Source organism: Oncorhynchus tshawytscha, linkage group LG18 (genome assembly GCF_018296145.1).
Source record: "Oncorhynchus tshawytscha isolate Ot180627B linkage group LG18, Otsh_v2.0, whole genome shotgun sequence".
Lineage (NCBI taxonomy): Eukaryota > Metazoa > Chordata > Actinopteri > Salmoniformes > Salmonidae > Oncorhynchus > Oncorhynchus tshawytscha.
Window position 1 is genome coordinate 21,667,514 of NC_056446.1, and position 23,623 is coordinate 21,691,136.

Below are 23,623 nucleotides of genomic sequence, written 5' to 3' on the forward strand. Positions count from 1 at the left end.
TAGTGTTATCTACATGGAATTTAAAATTCCTGTTTTCCTGGCTCAGCCATCTTTTGATAGTCAAGAACAGAATTTCACATAATGGGACTAGATTATTTCCAGGATTTTTAAAAATCCTATTCAGGTAGTTTTCATAATCATGACTTCCAAATAATAGCTCGAACTGGGCATAACTGACATCTTTGAATACATTCTCTTTGGTTCCCTTGAAGCCCCAACACTTTCTGTAGCCAATAGAAGTCCTAACCCCATGGTGGGTGTACCATTCAAAAGCCTTCCGTGTTAGATTTAGCATACATGGCTCAATGGTTCTTGCCAAACAGGGGCTGTTCAAGGTGAATAGATACACATTCCAGTCTTCAGAAACATCCTCAGATTCAAGGAGTTCTTGAGTTTGTTTGATGATAATATCTTCGCTGTGTTGTCCATTGTTATAATTGGGGTAGTAGGGTCCATACATGATGACCTCCTCTGGTTTCTCTAGAACCGCCCATGAATGCTGCTTATCCTCTGGTCCACATTCCTCTGTGATGTCATTATAAAATCCCACAAACTTCTTGTTGATGGAATCTTCGAGGAAAACGTCATTGACATCATCTCCAGACCTGATATGCTCTAAAACCCTGTTGACAGAGTTCTGTGGGTCGGCCCAGGAATGTAGCCTGTTTAAAGATGATTTGCCATTGGATTTCAAGTCCTCGGTCTCTCCATTTAAATAAATGTCAGCCCCTCCCAGCTCCTCTCCAACACCATCCAAATGAGAACATTTACGCTTCATTCTTTAAAAAAGGGGGGGGGGGGAATTAGTCCAAAAAGCATTAAAGCAAGTCTTCTTCTGCTTGAGATGTGTAAAACATTGATGCGAGGAGCAAGTAAGGTGAATACTGTATCATTATGTTTACATACAAAAGCTACATACAAAAACAAGCTACATACAAGAAAAAGCTACACACAAAAAAAGCTACATATAGTACTGGAAAACATGGCAACTCCCAACTTTGAAGCGTTTGTATAAAGATTAGTACAATTCTTTAGTATAACCCCATAAACCCCAGTGAATAGGGCTGTGTGAGGCTGCTGTATACGGCCATAAGTATATTAAATGTACAGTCAAGTCAAAATAATGTCAAAGCAAACACTTATTCATCTGAATGGAATGTCAGAGGATACATCAGTGACATGTAAAGTTGAAGTCGGAAGTTTACATACACCTTAGCCAAATACATTTAACTCAGTTTTTCACAATTCCTGACATTTAACCCCAGTAAAAATTCCCTGTCTTAGGTCAGTTAGGATCACCACTTTATTTTAAGAATGTGAAATGTCAGAATAATAGTAGAGAGAATGATTTATTTAAGCATTTCTTTCTTTCATCACATTCCCAGTGGGTCAGAAGTTCACATACACTCAATTAGTATTTAGTAGCATTGTCTTTAAATTGTTTAACTTCGGTCAAACGTTTCAGGTAGCCTTCCACAAGCTTCCCACAATAAGTTGGGTGAATTTTGTGTCACGCCCTGGCCTTAGTATTTTGTGTTTTCTTTATTATTTTGGTCAGGCCAGGGTGTGACATGGGTATTTATGTGGTGTGTTTTGTCTAGGGGTTTTTGTAGGTTATGGGATTGTGGTTAGTGAAGTAGACTAGGAAAGTCTATGGTTGCCTGGAGTAGTTCTCAATCAGAGGCAGGTGTTTATTGTTGTCTCTGATTGGGAACCATATTTAGGCAGCCATATTCTTTGAGTGTTTCGTGGGTGATTGTTCCTGTCTCTGTGTTTCTTGCACCAGATAGGGCTGTTTCGGTTTTTCACGTTTATTGTTTTTCTATATTGTTCGTATTTTCATCTTTTTTAAAGATGTTTATGAATAACCACGCTGCATTTTGGTCCTCCTCTCCTTCACCGGAAGAAAACCGTAACAGAATCACCCACCACAACAGGACCAAGCGGCGTGGTGACAGGCAGCGGCAGCAGGAGCAGCGAAGTCAGGACTATACGACTTGGGAGGAAATACACAGGTGGGCGGTCGACCCAGGGAGAGTGAAGGAGCCCGCCTGGGATTCGCTGGAGCAGTGCGAGGAGGGTTATAGGAGAATGGAGTTGTAGAGACGAACACGGCGGTGTGGATGGAAGCCCGAGAGTCAGCCCCCCCAAAAATTATTGGGGGGGGGCACACAGGGAGTATGGCGAAGCCAGGTAGGAGACTTGCGCCAACTTCCTGTGCTTACCGGGGGGCTAGAGAGACCGGGCAGGCACCGTGTTATGCTGTGGTGCGCACGGTGTCTCCAGTGCGGGTGCATAGCCCGGTGCGGTACATACCAGCTCCTCGTATCGGCCGGGCTAGAGTGGGCATCGAGCCAAGTGTCATGAAGCCGGCTCTACGCATCTGGTCTCCAGTGAGTCTCCTCGGGCTGGCTTACATGGCACCAGCCTTGCGCACGGTGTCCCCGGTTTGCCTGCATAGCCCAGTGCGGGCTATTCCACCTCGCCGCACTGGCAGGGTGACCGGGAGCATTCAACCAGGTAAGGTTGGGCAGGCTCGGTGCTCAAGAGCTCCAGTGCGCCTGCACGGTCCGGTCTATCCAGGACCACCTCCACGCACCAGCCCTCCGGTGGCAGCTCCCCGCACCAGGCTTCCTGTGTGTGTCCTCGGCCCAGTACCACCAGTGCCAGCACCACGCATCAGGCCTACAGTGCGCCTCGCCTGTCCAGCGCTGCCAGAGCCTTCCTCCTCTCCAGCGCTGCCGGAGCCTCTCGCCTGTCCAGCGCTGCCAGAGCCTTCCTCCTCTCCAGCGCCGCCAGAGTCTCCCGTCTGTCATGAGCCGCCAGAGTCTCCCGTCTGTCATGAGCCGCCAGAGTCTCCCGTCTGTCATGAGCCGCCAGAGTCTCCCGTCTGTCATGAGCCGTCAGAGTCTCCCGTCTGTCATGATGAGCTGTCATGAGCCGCCAGAGTCTCCCGTCTGTCATGAGCCGTCAGAGTCTCCCGTCTCCCGTCGTTTGTTGCACCAGATAGGGCTGTTTCGGTTTTTCACGTTATTGTTTTTGTATATTGTTCGTATTTTTATCTTTATTAAAGATGTTTATGAATAACCACGTTGCATTTTGGTCCTCCTCTCCTTCACCGGAAGAAAACCGTAACATTTTGGCCCATTCCTCCTGACAGAGCTGGTGCAACTGAGTCAGGTTTGTAGGCCTACTTGCTCGCACACACTTTTTCAGCTCTACCCATACATTTTCTATAGGATTGAGGTCAAAGCTTTGTGATGGCCACTCCAATACCTTGACTTTGTTGTCCTTAAGCCATTTTGCTTCAACTTTGGAAGTATGCTTGGTGTCAATGTCCATTTGGAAGACCCATTTGCGACCAAGCTTTAACTTCCTGACTGATGTCTTGAGATGTTGCTTCAATGTATCCACACAATTTTTCATCCTCATCATGCCATCTATTTTGTGAAGTGCACCAGTCCCTCCTGCAGCAAAGCACCCCCACAACATGATGCTGCCACGCCCGTGCTTCATGGTTGGAATGGTGTTCTTCGGCTTGCAAGCCTTCCCCTTTCTCCTCCGAACATAAGGATGGTCATTATGGCCAAACAGTTCTATTTTTGTTTCATCGGACCAGAGGACATTTCTCCAAAAAGTACGATCTTCGTCCCCATGTGCAGTTGCAAACCGTAGTCTGGCTTTTTTATGGAAGTTTTGGAGCAGTGGCTTCTTCCTTGCTGAGCGGCCTTTCAGCTTATGTCGATATAGGACTCATTTTTACTGTGGATATAGATACTTTTGTACCAGTTTCCTCCAGCATCTTCACAAGGTCCTTTGCTGTTGTTCTGGTATTGATTTGCACATTTCGCACCAAAGTATGTTAATCTCTAGAAGACAGAACGCGTCTCCTTCCTGAGCGGTATGACGGCTGCGTGGTCCCATGGTGTTTATACTTGCGTACTATTGTTTGTACAGATGAACGTGGTACATTCAGGTAATTGCTCCCAAGGATGAACCATTGTGGAGGTCTACAATTCTTTTTCTGAGGTCTTGGCTGATTTCTTTTGATTTTCCCATGATGTCAAGCAAAGAGGCAGTGAGTTTGAAGGTAGGCCTTGAAATACATCCACAGGTACACCTCCAATTGACTCAAATTATGTCAATTAGCCTATCAAAAGCTTCTAAATCCATGACATCATTTTCTGGAATTTTCCAAGCTGTTTAATAAAGGCACAGTCAACTTGGTGTATGTAAACTTCTCACCAACTGGAACTGTGATACAGTGAATTATAAGTGAAATAATCTGTCTGTAAACAATTGTTGGAAAAATGACTTGTGTCATGCACAAAGTAGATGTCCTAACTGACTTGCCAAAACTATAGTTTGTTAACAAGAAATTTGTGGAGTGGTTGAAAAACGAGTTTAAACAAGTTTTAATGACTCCAACCTAAGTGTATGTAAACTTCCCGACTTCAACTGTATCTCATGATAAGAACATGATTACTTAAAATAATGATATTATTATAAACGATTGTTACAAGAATAGAAAGTATCTCTTTACCTTCTGGGGAAAATCCGTTGTATTATTGACTTCTTGACTTCTTGCCTCAGGCAACTCAGAAAACACTGAAACCAATTTCAGTTTACTTGTGCTTCAGTTAGCTGATCAAATGTATTTGACTATAGTCCAGTGTTTCAAGTATCTGTCGTCCAACACATGAGTCAGAGTAGACTTGTGTATTAGACACAGGCAGAGCCATGGATCGCTAAGAAGATCCTTCTTTGCTTGTCAAGGCTCCTGTATGAAAAGTAACCATATAATGTATAGCATGAGTCCGTATTTATGCTCCTCCTTGTGTTGGCCTTAAATGCAAAGCAGTGATGAATTCCTTTTGCCAGCCAATCATTGTGTGTGTAGCCAATGCATAAACAGTAGTTCCGCAACAGTAAAAGGATCTCACGGATGGCTACTAGGCCCATATCCAGTCTGGCAAGTTCATCCATGGTTGTAAATACCTTCTTGACATGTACATGTAGCTTTTCGACACACAGTATGGGTTCATGTCTATAGGCCTCTTCTATTTTCTGGGATGCATCATACTCTTTCACCCTTGACTATTACTCAAATGATATCCTATCGTTATAGCCCTGGTTATGTTCATGTCAATACCTGTAAGGGAGTATGGGAATTAAAGGAACAAATCTTTAGGAAGAGGAGTAATTACTGCTCATAATATCTCTATTACCCTTTTCTCCACTGCTGTTTGGGCTTGACACAAAATGTCTGTGTTGAATCTGTGCTCCAGGTGTGATGCTTGCCTCAGGTTTCATTCTAATTTAAACATGAAGTAGTTCCTCTGGGGCTCAGATCCCTGCAGATGGTAGGCCTACAATAGCTGTTTATAACTGGATTTATTTCAGGTTTATTTCTGTTCCTGTTCTCTAAATGAAAAGTACAGACAGAGGATTGGATTGTATAGATAGGCTTCCTCAAAAACAGCACAAGTAGTCAAAGAGCCTTGATGAATAAAATGTTGGACAGGCTTAGCGCGGCACTGTGTTACTTAAATAATATTTCATGATCAGAACTGCCTGTGTGGACTGGGCTTAGGCGGGTACTTACCCACATTTCCACAGTGAAACAGAGAGAGAGAGAAACAGAGAGAGAGAGAAACAGAGAGAGAGAGCGGGAGAGTGAAAGAGAGAGAGAAACAGAGAGAGAAAGAGAAACAGAGAGAGAGAGCGAGAGAGAGAATGAGAGAAAAGGAGAGTTAGAGAGAGAGGGAGAGGGAGAGAGGGGGGGAAGAAATTTGGAGACAGAGAGAAATAGAGAGTGAGAGAGAGAGAGAGATTTCTATTTATTTATTTTTTATAATTACTTTTATTATCACTTCATATTACTATTATGTATTATTTTAATACAATGTATATCGTATACAGTGATGCTTTACTGACGAAACATTTTGAATTTGAGAAAGAGAGAGCAAGAGAGAAGAAGAAGAGAAAGAGAGGGGGAGGTGAGAGAGAGAGTGAGCCAAGGAGGGCCTACAGCAGCACCTAGATCTTCTGCACAGATGTCAGACCTGAGCCCTGACAGTAAATCTCAGTAAGACAAAAATAATGGTGTTACAAAAAAGGTCTAGTTGCCAGGACCACAAATAAAAATTCCATCTAAACACCGTTGCCCTAGAGCAAAAAAAACGATACATACCTCAGCCTCAACATCACAGCTAACTTCCACAGCAAATTGAGACAGCATGCAGAATTCTGCAAAAATATCCTCAATGTACTATTTTTTATTTTACCTTTATTTAACCAGGTAGGCAAGTTGAGAACAAGTTCTCATTTACAATTGCGACCTGGCAATACAATGTAAAACACCAAATAATGCATGCAGAGCAAACCCCGCAAAGCCACGGGACAGCAAAACAATTAAACCCAACCAAATCATGAGAAAACAAAAAGATAATTACTTGACACATTGGAAAGAATTAACAAAAATAACAGCAAACAATAATGTTATTTGGCCCTAAACAGAGAGTACACAGTGGCAGAATACCTGACTACTGTGACTGACCCAAAATTAAGGAAAGTTTTGACTATGTGCAGACTCGGTGAGCTCAGCCTTGCTATTGAGAAAGGTCGCCGAAGGCAGACCTGGCTCTAAAGGGAAGACAAGCTATGTGGGGTAGCAGGGTAGCCTAGTGGTTAGAGCGTTGGACTAGTAACCGGAAGGTTGCAAGTTCAAACCCCTGAGCTGACAAGGTACAAATCTGTCGTTCTGCCCCTGAACAGGCCGTTAACCCACTGTTCCTAGACTGTCGTTGAAAATAAGAATTTGTTCTTAACTGACTAGTTAAATAAATGTAAAAAAATTAATAAAAATGTGGACACTGTGAGGTGAGGTGAGGTGGAGGTGGAAAAGTGAGGTGGAAACTGAGCTGCCAAATGTATGATGATATTAGAGACACATATTTCCCTCAGATTACACAGACCCCACAAATAATTTGAAAACAAATCCAACTTTGATAAACTCACATATCTATTGGATGAAATACCACAGTGGGCAATCACAGCAACAAGACTTGTGACCTGAAAAGGGCAACCAGTGAAGAACACCACCAGTGTAAATACTAATCATATTGAGGTTAATTTGTTTTTCCTTTTGTACTTGAACTATTTGCGCTGTCACAACTTCCGCCGAAGTCGGTCCCTCTTCTAGTTCAGGCTGCGTTCGACGTCACCGGCCTTCTAGCCATCGCCGATCCACCTTTCATTTTCCATTGATTTTGTCTTGTCTTCCCTCACACCTGGTTTCAATTCCATCCAATACATGTTGTGTATTTAACCCTCTGTTTCCCCCATGTCCTTGTCCGGAATTGTTTCATGTAGTGCTTGTGTATGTTATGCTGGTGGATACCGGCTTTTGTTTCACCCATTCATTGATTGTTCTGTTTACGATGTTTTTTATGTTTATGAAACGACACCGTTGTAAATCAGTTTTCGCTCTCCTGCACCTGACTTCTCTGCTGCCAGTACGCACTCCGTTACATGCGCATCATTACAACACTGTATATTATCAAGTTTCAGGAAAAGTTCCAGATGCAGACGGTGTCAAAGAAACAAACGTTTCTTACAATCACAGGGGGCAGGCAAAATGACAGGTCAAGTGCAGGCAGCAGTCAGTAATCAAGATCAGAGTCCGTAAGGTACAGAACAGCAGGCAGTCTCGGGGTCAGGGCAGGCAGAGGTCAGTAATCAAGATCAGAGTCCGTAAGGTACAGAACAGCAGGCAGTCTCGGGGTCAGGGCAGGCAGAGGTCAATAATCAAGATCAGAGTCCGTAAGGTACAGAACGGCAGGCAGTCTCGGGGTCAGGGCAGGCAGAGGTCAATAATCCAGGATGGGGTGAAAAAATACAGAATGGCAGGCAGTCTCGGGGTCAGGGCAGGCAGGGGTCAATAATCCAGGATGGGGTGAAAAATACAGAATGGCAGGCAGTCTCGGGGTCAGGGCAGGCAGGGGTCAATAATCCAGGATGGGGTGAAAAAATACAGAATGGCAGGCAGTCTCGGGGTCAGGGCAGGCAGGGGTCAATAATCCAGGATGGGGTGAAAAGCTACAGAACGGCAGGCAGGCTCAGGTTCAAGGCAGGCAGAATGGTCAAAATGGGAAAGACGGGCGACACCTGGAGGGGGGTGGAGACAAGCACAAAGACATGTGAAACAGTTCAGGGTGTGACAATATATAGACAAAATATGACATGTGGAATGTCTTCATTCTTTTGATACTTGTGTGTGTGTAATATTTACTGTTCACTTTGTATTGTTTATTTCACTTTTGTTAATCCATTTCACTATCCTTGGCAATGTTAACATATCTTTCACATGCCAGTAAAGCCCCTTGAATTGAATCGAGAGAGGGAGAGAAGAAGAAGACGAGAGAAGAGAAAGAGGGGGAGGAGAGAGAGAGACAGGGAGGGGGATTCAAGTCCTTCAGGTGAAAGGTATATTTCAGGTTGATCCACTAAATTGCAGTGAATCTGCTGGTGTAGGTCACTAATCTGTAGGCTATTTAGAAAAGCAGAGTTTAGCCAGTCCCCTGCCCCAGTTACAGGTTCAGTAGGCTTTACTGTACAAGTGTAAATCTGAAAAAAAAACAAGTTTTCTGTTTTCTTTTAATGTAAAAATGTGCAACACATATACAGTAGCTTTATTATTCACACACACACACACACACACACACACACACACACACACACACACACACACACACGCACGCACACAAATGCACAACTTCACAAGCATACACACAGGTCATGCCAGTCTATTGTATGAAAACTATCCTATTATACCTAGTGCACAAAAAGGGAATGTTGATAAATTCATTATAATAAATAAATTAGCCTAAAATGTAGGACATGGGCAGCTGTTGACTTGGTCTCAGAATAACAGAATATTTTTTGGTTATTAAAACTGGTGATGTACAGTGTGACATAACAACAGTATCTGTCACACTCCGTCCGGATGGTCTCTCGCGTTAAACAACGTATCATCCAATCAGATGCCTCAGTTTGGAGAAACACGGCCGGGGCGGGACGTCACACCAGCCGCTCTAGTCATCCACTGGTCGACGGTCACTGAGCCCATGATTTTCTGACCAATCACAGGCGTCATTCGATCTGACGACTTTTTTTCGGTAGAAAGGGGCCGGCTGCTCTATAGCTCAGCGGCTCAACGTTTGAATGGAGAAAATATTGCCAAGGTTTTAAACGCACTTGGGTGGAATAAGCACACGATACAAGAACGCATCATCGGCGTACGTGTGGTCAAAAGATAAAACATGGATATCGTAAAATCGTTAGGACACCCGGAGGAAATATTCAACCTGTTCAAGTTTAAAATGGGGGGCTGTCGCACTGTGATGCCCAAATTGGACTATGTGAGTAGCTATCTGCTCTAAACCCCCAGATTATTGCCTACCTGTAACCTAGGCTACGGCACGACTCGCTATTGTCGTTTCTTATACATTTTGGAATAGCATAGACCTACACAACACAATGTGCGCGCTAACAGTGCCAGTCTGTATCCATGCATCTCTTCAACATTGGCCCACTTGCATTTTCTTCACAACAATGCTTCTGGCTTCATCAAATCCGTAGACACATTCTACAGGAGCAATGGCACAGTAGTAACAGTAATAGGTTACCTAGTCAACTAACTACCTGAATGAACTAGAAGGGTAGCCTATTCTAACTCTATTTCTCACAGCAATGTTTGTATTGTGTAGGCCTAGAATAAATAATAGATGCGCAGTTCAGGCTAGAGAGAAGGATAACCATTGACTTAATGGCTGGGATTTGCGTTATATAATAGCCTTTGTGGGTTCATTCCGGGAGCAGATGCTGTGCGCGTGTTTGTTTGACGGCGCAGGTAATGCCTGATTTCCGACACTTTAAACACCGCTTTGACCTGGAATGATGATAGTTGAATGTCCAGTGGTGAAGATCCCTTAATAGAAAATGACTCAAAAGTCACCCAGTAAAATAGTACTTGAGTAAAAATCTAAAAGTATTTGGTTTTAAATATACTTAAGTATCAAAAGTAAAAGTATGAATAATAAAAATTCCTTATATTAAGCAAACCAAAAAATATACGGATATCCAGGGTCACACTGCAACACTCAAGACATAATTTACAAACAAAGCATTTGTGTTTCGTGAGTCTGCTAGATCAGAGGCAGTAGGGATGACCAGGGATGTTCTCTTTATAAGTGTGTGAATTGGACCATTTTCTGTCCTGCTAAGCATTCAAAATGTAACGAGTACTTTTGGGTTTCAGGGAAAATGTACATAAAAAGTACAGCATTTTCTGTATTGAAGTAAAAGTTATACCCCCCAAAAACGTTATTTATTTTATCTAACCTTTATTTAACTAGGCAAGTCAGTTAAGAACACATTCTTATTGACAATGACGGTCTACCCCGGTCAAACCTAACCCGGACTTTAAAGTATTTTTACGTAAGTACTTTACACCACTGTGAATGTCCAGTAGGATTTCCCTTTATGATGGATGAATGACACTATAATAACGTTATAGCCAAATAGAGAGTATTTTATGACGAGAGCTAGCTTTGAAATAAGACACTTCAGGTGTCAATTAAAGGGGGGCGATGTTCTTGAATCAAGAGTCCAGTTACATGCGAAAATCTGAAAGCGCGTGGTGGCTTCCCCTGGCTAGTGCACAATGGTGTGCGTCTTGAGTTCAGAGCAGCCAGCCAGTCCACGATGGGCATAATGCAGGGATTATCAACTAGATTCGGCCGCTGGACGATGTTTTATTGAGTGGATGGTCAGGGTCCAGAACATAATTACAAATCATTTGCAAACTGCAAATTGACCGCAAGACGCCCAAACGGATATAATATTGAACTAAAACACAATAATTTCAAACCTTGCTTACATTTCTATATGATCCCATACTGTTTATCTCTCCATTATGCGTGGGAATACGGACAAATAAAACCAGGCCCGCGGGCCGCAAGTTGGAGACCACTGGCATAATATAACCACTTTGTTTTTGCTACTGTCTGCCACTAGATGACAGTACAGCATCATCTGTCAGTCAGCTCAACATTTCCCCATATTCATGCGTTTTGCAATGTTGAGAAAATTGTTAGAGGAAATTGTAGGCAAGCAACTTCTTATGCGTCACTGGGTTGGCCAAATAAGCCTACCTAATTCAAATTACGATTGCAAAGAAACACATAGACTTACACAATAAAACCTTAATGTGTGAATAATGATGTGCATGATCATTATTTTGGGGAATTGATAGGTCTGTGTCCAATGTTTAGCAAACATGGCGTATAGTGTGTTACATGTTGTTCGGGGGGTACTGCTTACTCTTGCAGAAAACACTGTTGTGTTATGACTGAAGTGGGAGGGGCTCCGATGTCAAACTGCATCACAGCCTACTGCTGCGCTCAATGGGTGCGCCCGTGGACAAATTCTTCGAGGTATGTGGATGGATTTATTACTCTGGTCTGGAGACTGTATAGGCCGTGAGACTTGTTTAAAGATCACCGACTGACCCCGCCCTGCAAAGTCTATAACTTCCTAAAGTTTTCACCCCGCTACAGAGTAACACCCCATGTCCTCTGCTGAACTGCGCGCACGAATGAATACCACGGATATTAATAACTGGATAGCCAACAATGTTGTCTAAATTGCTCATGGAAGGCTGAGCGTCCATTTTCCTCATATGGCCGGAGCTTGCTGCAAGTGTCCGGTTTCTCTCACGGTGTTCAAGCGCTCTCTCTGCGTCACCCCGCGGAGCCCTGGACCCGCTTCACGGTCCCTTCTTTCCGGGGGACGGCTGGGCGAGAGGGGCGTGCAGGAGGGATGTTGGGCCGCCCGCCCCAGTGCTTTGCGGACAGTAGGCTCTTACAGACACCCCGTGTTTCTCTGTTTCTCTTGCCAGGAATCCATGAGTGAGAGCCTGCGGACATGCTACCTCTATCTGAACCAGACCAGTCGCAGTTTCGCCGCTGTTATCCAGGCGCTAGACGGAGAGTTACGGTAAGTTTGCATAACCTTGCCAACTTTGCTCTCCAACCATGCAGGTAAGGGGTGTGTCTCCAGCATGTCGAAGTAAACAAGGAACCATGACAGCTGAATGCCAGCACTTTGGCAAATACACGACAAGAATGTGATCGGCTATTGGAACTTGGGAGGATTTTAGGGTATTATTATTGACCCTGGAACAATGGTCAGTTTTGACCTTGAGTTCGCTTATTTACCCATTTTAAATCTGGAAAAGAAACAGATTTTAATATGACAGAAAAGTAGTCTAAACTAGCCTACAAAGTGGCAAATGTATAGCCAAGTGCACACGCTGTAGGCAAGTTGTAGGGCACTACTGTAACTGAACTGATTTGCTTGCGGGGGAATTCAATGTAACTGCTTATAATTATATTACATCCAGCCATATTCCCCTGCTGCAGCACTGTGTCTATTTCCCACCATTCAGTTTACAGAAGTGCTGGTTTTAAGTACACATTGTGTGTGTTTGTGCGTGTTCCTGATAGGATGCTTACATGTTTTTACAGCTGTCATTCAAATGGCATGACGTTTCCCTACACATAGGCCCTACAGTAGCTAGTTCCCACTTTGTTGAGACATGAGTCCCTGCAGTAAAATGAAGCTTCATACCATACTGTACATCACATGTCAGGTGTTACATTAAAGTTCTATATTGGTGTCAGCCCTTTCCCGAATGCCAGGATTGGTGTCAGCCCTTTCCCGAATGCCGGGATTGGTGTCAGCCCTTTCCCGAATGCCGGGATTGGTGTCAGCCCTTTCCCGAATGCCGGGATTGGTGTCAGCCCTTTCCCGAATGCCGGGATTGGTGTCAGCCTTTGCCTGCTCAGTCTGTAACCGTTGGGTTTTCAGTGTGCCGGTCCTAACATTTCAACACAAATGAATCACTCGCATCTATTTGTATTGAAATCAATGGAACCACGACGATGAGAAACAATTCTGGGGCTCTTCCTGCAAACGTCTCTTGCCTTAATACCACACACAGATTTGAAAGTCAAATGACCACTGTTGCTATTTAGAAATCGATGTGAGAATGATTTTTCGAAGTGAACTAGTAGGAAAAGTCTTAACCTGTTAAAGTGTTGTATTTCCTTCTGTAATCCTTTCTCACATCAATTTCTAAATAGTGACAGGGTTTGGCACACATTTCTGTGATCGTGTGACCCTCAAATCTGTGTGGCAATTGAGGCCCTAGATGTTTTTTTTGTAGGAGGAGCCCCCACATTTTTCTTCCCACCGTGGTCTGGAAAATGACAGGCTCGTTCTAATGCTGCGTTCATAACCAAGTGGAAGGGAGATATTGTTAGTTGTGAAGTCATGAATACCAGTTGGATGCATTCACATGTTTTGATCTCGTTGAGAAACAGCGATTGGCTAATGGCCAACAAACTGCATCAACTATAAATAAAATTACAGCTATCATGCTCCTATTATAGTGTTCAAAAACCATATTAATAGATTGCCTTTTATAAATAATGTTTATTGTTGCATTGAACTGACGAAAGTGCTGTAATCGAGGTCATTTCCTTAGTAGATGACGTCAGAGGTCAGCATGTGAGAGAAGTCAAAGTTCAGGGATGATAGTCGAGTTTCCCACCAGTAATTACCAGTTGGAGTGGCATTGAAGTTGTAAATTCGACCTTCCCAATTGGTTACCAACAGGCGCATATGACAAAAACACTGGTACTAAAGCAAAGATATTGGTCTCTTTTAAGCAATCAATTTTGCGTAATTGTGATTACTATAAACATTTACACTATCATCACCAATCTGAGGTGAAAAGGATGTGTATTTCCTGTAAATATTGTGTGGTGAAAATGTTTGTCTGTGTAACGTAGTAACACGTTCTGTCCACCATAGGGAAATTAGCGTAATATAAAATAATTCAACATGTCAAACTAATTTAATATTTTAATTTAGGATGATAGTAAATTAAGCACAGTCATAGATTTTTTACAATAATTACATATATTTCTTACTACTTTAACCATAGAGCGAGTTTAAAAATGCTCCTAAACATAATTTTAATGGGCGCTCTAGACTAGAGCTTCGAATCAAATACATTTTTATTTGTCACATGCTCTGAATACAACAGGTAGACAGGTAGACCTTACCATGAAATTCTTATTTACAAGCCCTTAACCAACAATGCAGTTAAGAAAATATTTACTAAATAAAATGTTTTTAAAAAGTAACACTAACAATAAGGGGGTACTGGTAGCGAGTCAATGTGCAGGGGTACAGCTTAGTCAAGGTAATTGAGGTAATGTGTACATGTAGGTAGGGGTAAAGTGACTATGCGTAGATAATAAACAGCGAGTAGCAGGGTTAAAACTAAAGGGGAGACTGTGCAGCAACCTGAACCTTTGACGTTCCCTAGTAAGAGGTGTCTCTGCAGCCTGACCAAGTAAGGAACCATGGCAGCTGAATGGCAGCACTTTGGCACATGCCAGACAAAATTAGATATTGGAACTTGGAGGATTTTAGATTATTTTTTATTATTGACCCTGGAACATATGGTCAGTAATCAGTTTTGACCTTTAGTTCACTTCTTTACCTCTTTAGGGTTTAAGAACAAACATATTTTGATATGACAGTAAAATAGCCTAAACTTCAAGTGACAAACATACAGTATGGACTGCAAGTGCACAAGCTGTAGGCAAGTTGTAGCGTAGGCCTGCGGTAACTTAACTGATTTTTTGGCAGTGGAATTCAATGTAAACGGCTTCTATTGCAGCCAGTTGTACATTGTGTCTAATCCCACGGTTCAGTGTACAGAAGTGACACAGCTGGTTTTAAGAGCAAAGTGTGTTCCGGAAGGTTGATTAGTTTTTTTTTTTTTACATCATTCAAATGGCATGCAGTTTCCCTAAACAGATGACCGACAGTATTTCGTTTACACACGAGTCCCTGCAGTAAAATGTATTAAGCTTCATACCAAACATCACATGTCAAGTGTTACATTAAAGTTAAATATTGGTGTCTGTCAGCTCCTTCCTGAATACCCAGGGTTGGTGTCAGCCCTTGCCGGCTCACTCTGTAACAGTTAGGTTTTCAGTGAGCAGGTCCTAACCTTCTCAAATCAATGAATTCTTCCCCTGTCACTTCTTTTTGTCCAGGCATGCGGTGTGTATCTTCTACCTGGTCCTACGTGCCCTTGACACGGTGGAAGATGATATGACCATCCCCCTGGAGAAGAAGGTGCCCATGCTGAATGACTTCCACACGTACCTTTACCAGGCCAACTGGTGCTTCACTGAGAGCCACGAGAAGGACAGGCGGGTCCTGGAGGACTTCCCTACGGTCAGTGGAACCGCTGGCACTACTGTGTACTATATAACCCTACATAAAGTGTAAAAATCTGTTGGTCTCTAAATCCGTCGAGAACTAGGAACATGTCAAAATTATCGCTCGTCTGTGTGGTTGGCTTCTGACTCCTCACCCGCTAGTTATTTCAAACGGATTCAGTTAGATCTGCCCACTATAGTGTTGTCGGGTAAGAATATTATGTTGAGGCCCATTACCGTACACTTTGTCACCACCACATACATGTGGACACATCTGCTTCCATTTGAGGTATTTTACGTGATTCTAAAAAGGGAGGAACAATACAATCATGAGGACCTATTACAAGATACTAAGATAAACACGTGCAATAATATAGAAATCTACTAGCAACGTAGAGAGAATGTCAACATTACATGTTATATATATAAATAAAATGTAACCTATATATATATATATATATATATATACTGCTCAAAAAAATTAAGGGAACACTAAAATAACACATCCTAGATCTGAATGAATGAAATATTCTTATTAAATACTTTTTTCTTTACATAGTTGAATGTGCTGACAACAAAATCACACAAAATTATCAATGGAAATCAAATTTATCAACCCATGGAGGTCTGGATTTGGAGTCACTCTCAAAATTAAAGTGGAAAACTACACTACAGGCTGATCCAACTTTGATGTAATGTCCTTAAAACAAGTCAAAATGAGGCTCAGTAGTGTGTGTGGCCTCCACGTACCTGTATGACCTCCCTACAACGCCTGGGCATGCTCCTGATGAGGTGGCAGATGGTCTCCTGAGGGATCTCTTCCCAGACCTGGACTAAAGCATCTGCCAACTCCTGGACAGTCTGTGGTGCAACGGGACGTTGGTGGATGGAGCGAGACATGATGTCCCAGATGTGCTCAATTGGATTCAGGTCTGGGGAACGGGCGGGCCAGTCCATAGCATCAATGCCTTCCTCTTGCAGGAACTGCTGACACACTCCAGCCACATGAGGTCTAGCATTGTCTTGCATTAGGAGGAACCCAGGGCCAACCGCACCAGCATTTGGTCTCACAAGGGGTCTGGGGATCTCGTCTCGGTACCTAATGGCAGTCAGGCTACCTCTGGCGAGCACATGGAGGGCTGTGTGGCCCCCCCAAAGAAATGCCACCCCACACCATGACTGACCCACCGCCAAACAGGTCATGCTGGAGGATGTTGCAGGCAGCAGAACGTTCTCCACGGCGTCTCCAGACTGTCACGTCTGTCACATGTGCTCAGTGTGAACCTGCTTTCATCTGTGAAGAGCACAGGTCGCCAGTGGCGAATTTGCCAATCTTGGTGTTCTCTGGCAAATGAAAAACGTCCTGCACGGTGTTGGGCTATAAGCACAACCCCCACCTGTGGACGTCGGGCCCTCATACCACCCTCATGGAGTCTGTTTCTGACCGTTTGAGCAGACACATACACATTTGTGGCCTGCTGGAGGTCATTTTGCAGGGCTCTGGCAGTGCTCCTCCTGCTCCTCCTTGCACAAAGGCGGAGGTATCGGTCCTGCTGCTGGGTTGTTGCCCTCCTACGGCCTCCTCCACGTCTCCTGATGTATTGGCCTGTCTCCTGGTAGCACCTCCATGCTCTGGACACTACGCTGACAGACACAGCAAACCTTCTTGCCACAGCTCGCATTGATGTGTCATCCTGGATGAGCTGCACTACCTGAGCCACTTGTGTGGGTTGTAGACTCCGTCTCATGCTACCACTAGAGTGAAAGCACCGCCAGCATTCAAAAGTGACCAAAACATCAGCCAGGAAGCATAGGAACTGAGAAGTGGTCTGTGTTCCCCACCTGTAGAACCACTCCTTTATTGGGGGTGTCTTGCTAATTGCCTATAATTTCCACCTGTTGTCTATTCCATTTGCACAACAGCATGTGAAATTTATTGTCAATCAGTGTTGCTTCCTAAGTGGACAGTTTGACTTCACAGAAGTGTGATTGACTTGGAGTTACATTGTGTTGTTTAAGTGTTCCCTTTTATTTTTTTGAGCAGTGTATTTATTATATATATATATATATATATATATAACTAGGCAAGTCATTTAAGAACAAATTCTTATTTACAATGAAGACCTACCCGGGCCAAACCTGGACAATGCTGGGCCAATTGTGCGCTGCCCTATGGGACTCGACAGGGCATGGACTCTACAAGGTGTCTAGAGCGTTCCACAGGGATGCTGGCCCATGTTGACTCCAATCCTTCGCACAGTTATGTCAAGATGGCTGGATGTCCTTTGGGTGGTGGACCATTCTTGATACACATTCTTGGAACTGTGGAGTGTGAAAACTCCAGCAGCGTTGCAGACCTTGACACACTCAAACCGGTGTGGCTGGCACATACTACCATACTCTGTTCAAAGGCACTTAAATATTTTGTCTTGTCCATTATCCCTCTTAATGGCACACACACACAATCCATGTCTTAATTGTCTGAAGTCTCAAAAATCCTTCTTTAACCTGTCTCCTCCCCTTCATCTACACTGACTAAAGTGAATTTAAGTAACATCACTAAGGGTTCCTAGACTGACCAGGTGAATCCGGGCGAAAGCTATGTCATGGAAAGAGCAGTTGTTCTTAATGTTTTGTATAATCAGTGTATATTACACCCAATAGCATTTCCAACACTTACTTGTCAATGGATGGACAACACTTCAGTTAGGAACAGCATGTCACAGTCTGTCAGCAACACAACTATTTGCTTCTTCTTTTGCAATGGAAAAACATGCACTAACTAGAGGTGAGCAGAGCTGTTTTCCTGCAGTGCATCGAAGCTCCCTGATTGGTTGGATGAACAGAGGTCTGAAGGGTGATTGACAGGGCTACATGCCCGTCAGGTGGAATGAGCCTGCCTTTTTTTTACCTAAGGATTGCATAACACTGTCATGACAATGAAATATGTAGCAGACATCATTCAATGGGCATCTGTCATCATGCTATGTGTGTGTGTGTGTGTGTGTGTATTTAAATTAATCTCTTTTCTGTTCAGATTTCCTTGGAGTTCAGGAACCTGGGTCAGGCATACCAGGATGTGATCTCGGACATCTGCCACCGCATGGGAGTTGGAATGGCTGAGTTTCTGGAGAAGAAAGTGGGCTCCATGAAGGAGTGGGACCAGGTAAATGTCACCTTAATGTTAGGCAAGCATTATACACGTGTTAGACTAACAGCTTCACATTTGCTGGTTAATAGTAGAGCTGGGAATTGCCAGGGACTTCACGATACAATATTATTACGGTACGTAGGTGGTGATGCGATATGTATTGCAATTCGATACTGTGATTAATTGCGATGTTCCAAACATTGCTCACCACATGTCTGCTGCAGAGACGAGGGAGGATTAGAAAACAAGTTTTGATCAGTCATGGAAATAAGTGCTAAAACCGATTTGCTCCCTATTGAAAAAGAAGATGGAGAACAAACTATGAAGGAACAATACTGGAGTTTTGGTGCAGGTACAGCCAACAAGCGCAAAAATAATATTGTGATATTGTCAAAACGATAGGATACGATATATTGTCAAAAATAATGTCCTGATATGTATCTGTATTACCTAGTGGTAGCCTGACGTGTGTCACTATTACCTAGTGGTAGCCTGATGTGTGTCACTATTACCTAGTGGTAGCCTGATGTGTGTCACTATAACCTAGTGGTAGCCTGATGTGTGTCACTATAACCTAGTGGAAGCCTGATGTGTGTCACTATAACCTAGTGGTAGCCTGACGTGCGTCACTATAACCTAGCGGTAGCCTGACGTGTGTCGCTATAACCTAGTGGTAGCCTGATGTGCGTCACTATAACCTAGTGGTAGCCTGACGTGCGTCACTATAACCTAGCTGTAGCCTGACGTGCGTCACTATAACCTAGCGGTGGCCTGACGTGCGTCACTGTAACCTAGCGGTAGCCTGACGTGCGTCACTATAACCTAGCGGTAGCCTGACGTGCGTCACTACAATCTAGCGGTAGCCTGGCGTGCGTCACTACAACCTAGCGGTAGCCTGACGTGCGTCACTACAACCTAGCGGTAGCCTGACGTGCGTCACTACAACCTAGTGGTAGCCTGACGTGCGTCACTACAACCTAGTGGTAGCCTGACGTGTATCAAATGACAAATAGCTTGATGCTACATGAAAGTCACTTAAACCCACTGATTTCTACACTTCACACCAGTCTGTAATAGATTTGAGTGTTAAATACATGTGTATTAACATTACCCCCTGTGCAGTACTGTCACTATGTGGCAGGGCTGGTGGGTATAGGCCTGTCCCAGCTGTTCTCTGCCTCCCAGCTGGAGGACCCCGAGGTGGGCAAAGACACAGAGCTGGCCAACTCCATGGGTCTGTTCCTCCAGAAGACCAACATCATCAGAGACTACCTGGAGGATATACAGGTGGCGAGGGCCTTCTGGCCACAAGAGGTAACTACACTGTGTGTGTGTGTGTGTGCACTGTATGTGTCATTAATGGGGTGTGTGTAGTTAATGTGTGTGTTGCATGTCCCTCTGTAGGCATGGAGTCAGTTTGCGTGTCGTCTGGAGGACCTGGCAGAGTCTGACCAGCTGACCTCAGCCCTGTCCTGTCTCAACCTGCTGGTGACAGACGCCCTGCGCCACGTCCCTGATGTCATCACCTATCTGGCACGCCTACGCAACCAGAGCGTCTTCAACTTCTGCGCCATACCACAGGTAAATGCTACCATTGAAATGTTACATTTCAAAGTACATTCCCACTGGAGGAAGCTGCTAGTTGCATTTCCATTCAGCACATTTTCACTTTTCATTCCTGGTTGTTTGAGTCAGGATCCTCAGGAAGCATTTCATTTTGCTGTACTGTATGTCTCAATAATGTCCAGGTGATGGCGATAGCGACCCTCTCAGCCTGTTACAACAACCCTCAAGTATTCCAGGGCGTGGTGAAAATCAGGAAGGGTCAGGCCGTCACCCTCATGATGCAAGCCACCAACATGGGTGCTGTGCAAAGCATCATGGCCCAATACAGCCAGGAGGTGTGTGTATCTTTGGGTGTGTCATGTATTCAATTGTGTTTGTTTGTGTTTGTGCATCTGAGTGTGTGTTCTTACTTTATGTTTGAGTTTTCTGATCTCTCTCGCTCTTTCTTTTTCTCTCTCTTTCTCCAGATGCTACAGAGGGTGTCCTTGACAGATCCATCCCGTGACAAAACCCTGTTTATCCTGGGTGTGATCCAGGAGAGGACTCTCTCCCAAGCCACCCTGGCCTCCCGGACTGCCCACCTCTCCCCCATGTACCTCTCCGCTGCCATGATCCTCGCCGCCCTCAGCTGGCAGTACCTAAGCACTACAGCCGGACAACCTCCCGGCACTGCTGACATGCAGGGCCATTGAGCCCACTCAACCCCCACTAACCCTCACCCTGCATGGGGTGCACGACTGAGATGCTCCCCTCTCTCCTGAGGCCTGGTTCTCCCTCTCCCCTGGAGGAATCTTACCCTCCCATTCACCTGTCCTGTTTAACTCACCTGTGATGGTCCGTAGAGGCCTGTACTATGGGAGTCACTGGTAGCAGGGTTGTCGTATTGTGTTTGATAGTGATTTGTAGTCTTACTTTCCGTAACATTATTTTCTAACACATTGGTCATACTCACGTCAGATACACACGGCACCTGGCACATCTCTCATTTGTTTTTTTGGTTTGTTTTTATGTTGATTTGAGTTATTTTGTAACCACAACCCTGGTTTTGTTTGTTACATCATTTGAAAGGGAGAATTTCAATAGAGCTGTAATGGATTGGTAATTTCACTTTTTTTTCAACATTAATTTGAAATGTGAATAGGATTTAGTAAAGTCTTGGACCCATCACACAAACCTAAAGCACACAGCTCACACACATACAGGACATTGCGATTTAAGAAACATCAACTAAACCATTGTGCATTTCTTATAGTTGTTTTTTTTTGGGGGGGGGGGTTGTAATGTTATTTTCAATAGCAACTAATGACAACACAATGGTTCTGTTTGATGTGTTTTATAAGTGTCTGTATATCTCCATAGCAAGAACTAACATGATTGTTTATGTACAGTATAGCTACATGTTGTCACATTCAATCATAGTAAACTGGACACATCTCAATAGTCTAAAGTTGCCTCCTCTCCTTGTATTCTCTACCTCAACTGCACTGATCTGAAAAGACGTAATAGCAAATATGAAACAATATGACAGAAGCCTAGCTTAGCTTTCATCTATATGTCTGTGTCTTTCTCATTGTGGACAAAGGAAAGGGGACAAGGAGCGGAAGCCACATTTGTCTTTTGAGACATGCCCAGTGTAAGATGATACAGAGACTGGTAGAAGCGGGATTGCAGCAGAGCACATAGTAGCAGGCTGCTAAGTGTCCTTAAGACAGAGCTTTGGTGAGTAGGAAGGCTACAATAGTGTGGTGTATCCTTGTACACAACCAAAGAAGACATGAATATTGCTATGTGATATTTTAATTTGTATATCATTGAAAAAATAATAAAAGACAATAGTGTTTCTGAATGTTTATTTTTTTATTTGTTCTGCCTCATCAGTGTCCTTTGTAAGATAACCCAGTTTTTTTTGGAGATTGACTCTTCCTACAAGACAATGGATGATAGTTTTATAGTTTACAGACAGTAAAATTGTACATTCATTAAAGATGAGTTCAAGTCATGCTAGTTCTGGGGTCCTGGGGGAAAACACTCAACCTGTTGTCATTTATGTAAGGCTGTATATTTTATTTCAAACATTTCATAACTCAAATTGATTGGAAGGTGAATTTTTTTTCTTAGTTTTCTAACATTGGTTCAATGCAGACATAATTCCAGTGAGTATCTGATGCTCATTAACTTTGACTTAAATAAATTGTATCAATCCAAGGAAAACGTTTTACAGTTAAAATAATAAAAAACATTTCACCTTTAATTAACCAGGTGGGCCAGTTGAGAATAAGTTCTCATTTACAACTGCGACCTGGCCAGTAACTTTCAGGGCACTTGTTATCAACCTTCGGAAAGAGCCCTGTTACAGAGGGTGTCCCTGACAGACCCGTCCCGGGACAAAACCCCTGTGTGGAATATGTGGACAACTACAAATACCTAGGTGTCTGGTTAGAATATAAACTCTCCTTCCAGACTCACATTAAACATCTCCAAATCAAAATTAAATCTAGAATCGGCTACCTATTTCGCAACAAAGCATCCTTCACTCATGCTGCCAAACACCGTCTTAAAACTGACCATCCTACCGATCCTCGACTTCGGCGATGTCATTTACAAAATAGCCTCCAACACTCTACTCAACAAATTGGATGCAGTCTATCACAGTGCCATCAGTTTTGCCACCAAAGCCCCATATATTACCCACCACTGCGACCTGCTGTATGCTCTCATTGGCTGGCCATCGCTTCATACTTATTGCCAAACTCACTGGCTCCAGGTCATCTACAAGTCTTTGCTAGGTAAAGCCCCGCCTTATCTCAGGTCACTGGTCACCATAGCAGCACCCACCCGTAGCATGCACTCCACCAGGTATATCTCACTGGTCACCCCCAAAGCCAATTCCTCCTTTGGCCGCCTTTCCTTCCAGTTCTCTGCTGCCAATGACTGGAACGAACTGCAAAAATCGCTGAAGCTGGAGACCCATATCTCCCTCACTAGCTTTAAGCACCAGCTGTCAGAGCAGCTCACAGATCACTGCACCTGTACATAGCCCATCCAACTACCTCATACCCATACTGTATTTATTTATTCATCTTGCTCCTTTGCACCCCAGTATCTCTACTTGCACATTAATCTTCAGCACATCCTACCATTCCAGTGTCTAATTGCTATATTGGAATTACTTCACCACCATGGCCTATTTATTGCCTTACCTCCCTTATCTTACCTCATTTGCACTCACTGCATATAGACTTCTTTTTTTCTACTGTATGTTGGTTCTGCCCCTGAACAGGCAGTAAACCCCACTGTTCCTAGGCTGTCATTGAAAATAAGAATTTGTTCTTAACTGACTTGCCTAGTTAAATAAAGGTAAAATACATTTCATGTGTAACTAAGTGTTATAAGTGTCGAACTGCTGTCCTTTATGTTGGCCAGGTTGCAGTTGTAAATGAGAACTTATTCTCAACTAGCCTATCTGGTTAAATAAAGTTGAAATAAAATAAAATAAATACAGGAGAGGACTCTCCCCCATATTGTTATCCGCTACCAT

General features: G+C 43.6%; 1 protein-coding gene across 2 annotated transcripts; it reads left to right on the forward strand.

Annotated features, from left to right (window-relative positions):
* The first annotated feature begins 9,201 nt into the window (after positions 1-9,201).
* fdft1 (farnesyl-diphosphate farnesyltransferase 1) lies at positions 9,202-21,931 on the forward strand. Of its 2 annotated transcripts, XM_024378141.2 has the most exons (8): positions 9,202-9,422; positions 11,963-12,060; positions 15,201-15,384; positions 18,406-18,534; positions 19,642-19,833; positions 19,924-20,100; positions 20,268-20,420; positions 20,553-21,931. In XM_024378141.2, the coding sequence occupies exons 1-8, from the start codon at positions 9,324-9,326 to the stop codon at positions 20,775-20,777; spliced, it is 1,257 nt and encodes a 418-aa protein (XP_024233909.1). In that variant the 5' UTR covers positions 9,202-9,323; the 3' UTR covers positions 20,778-21,931. The 2 variants fall into 2 exon arrangements, with proteins under 2 accessions (XP_024233909.1, XP_024233908.1); XM_024378140.2 differs by lacking the exon at positions 9,202-9,422 and having other exon boundaries at positions 10,513-12,060.
* Positions 21,932-23,623: the final 1,692 nt, after the last annotated feature.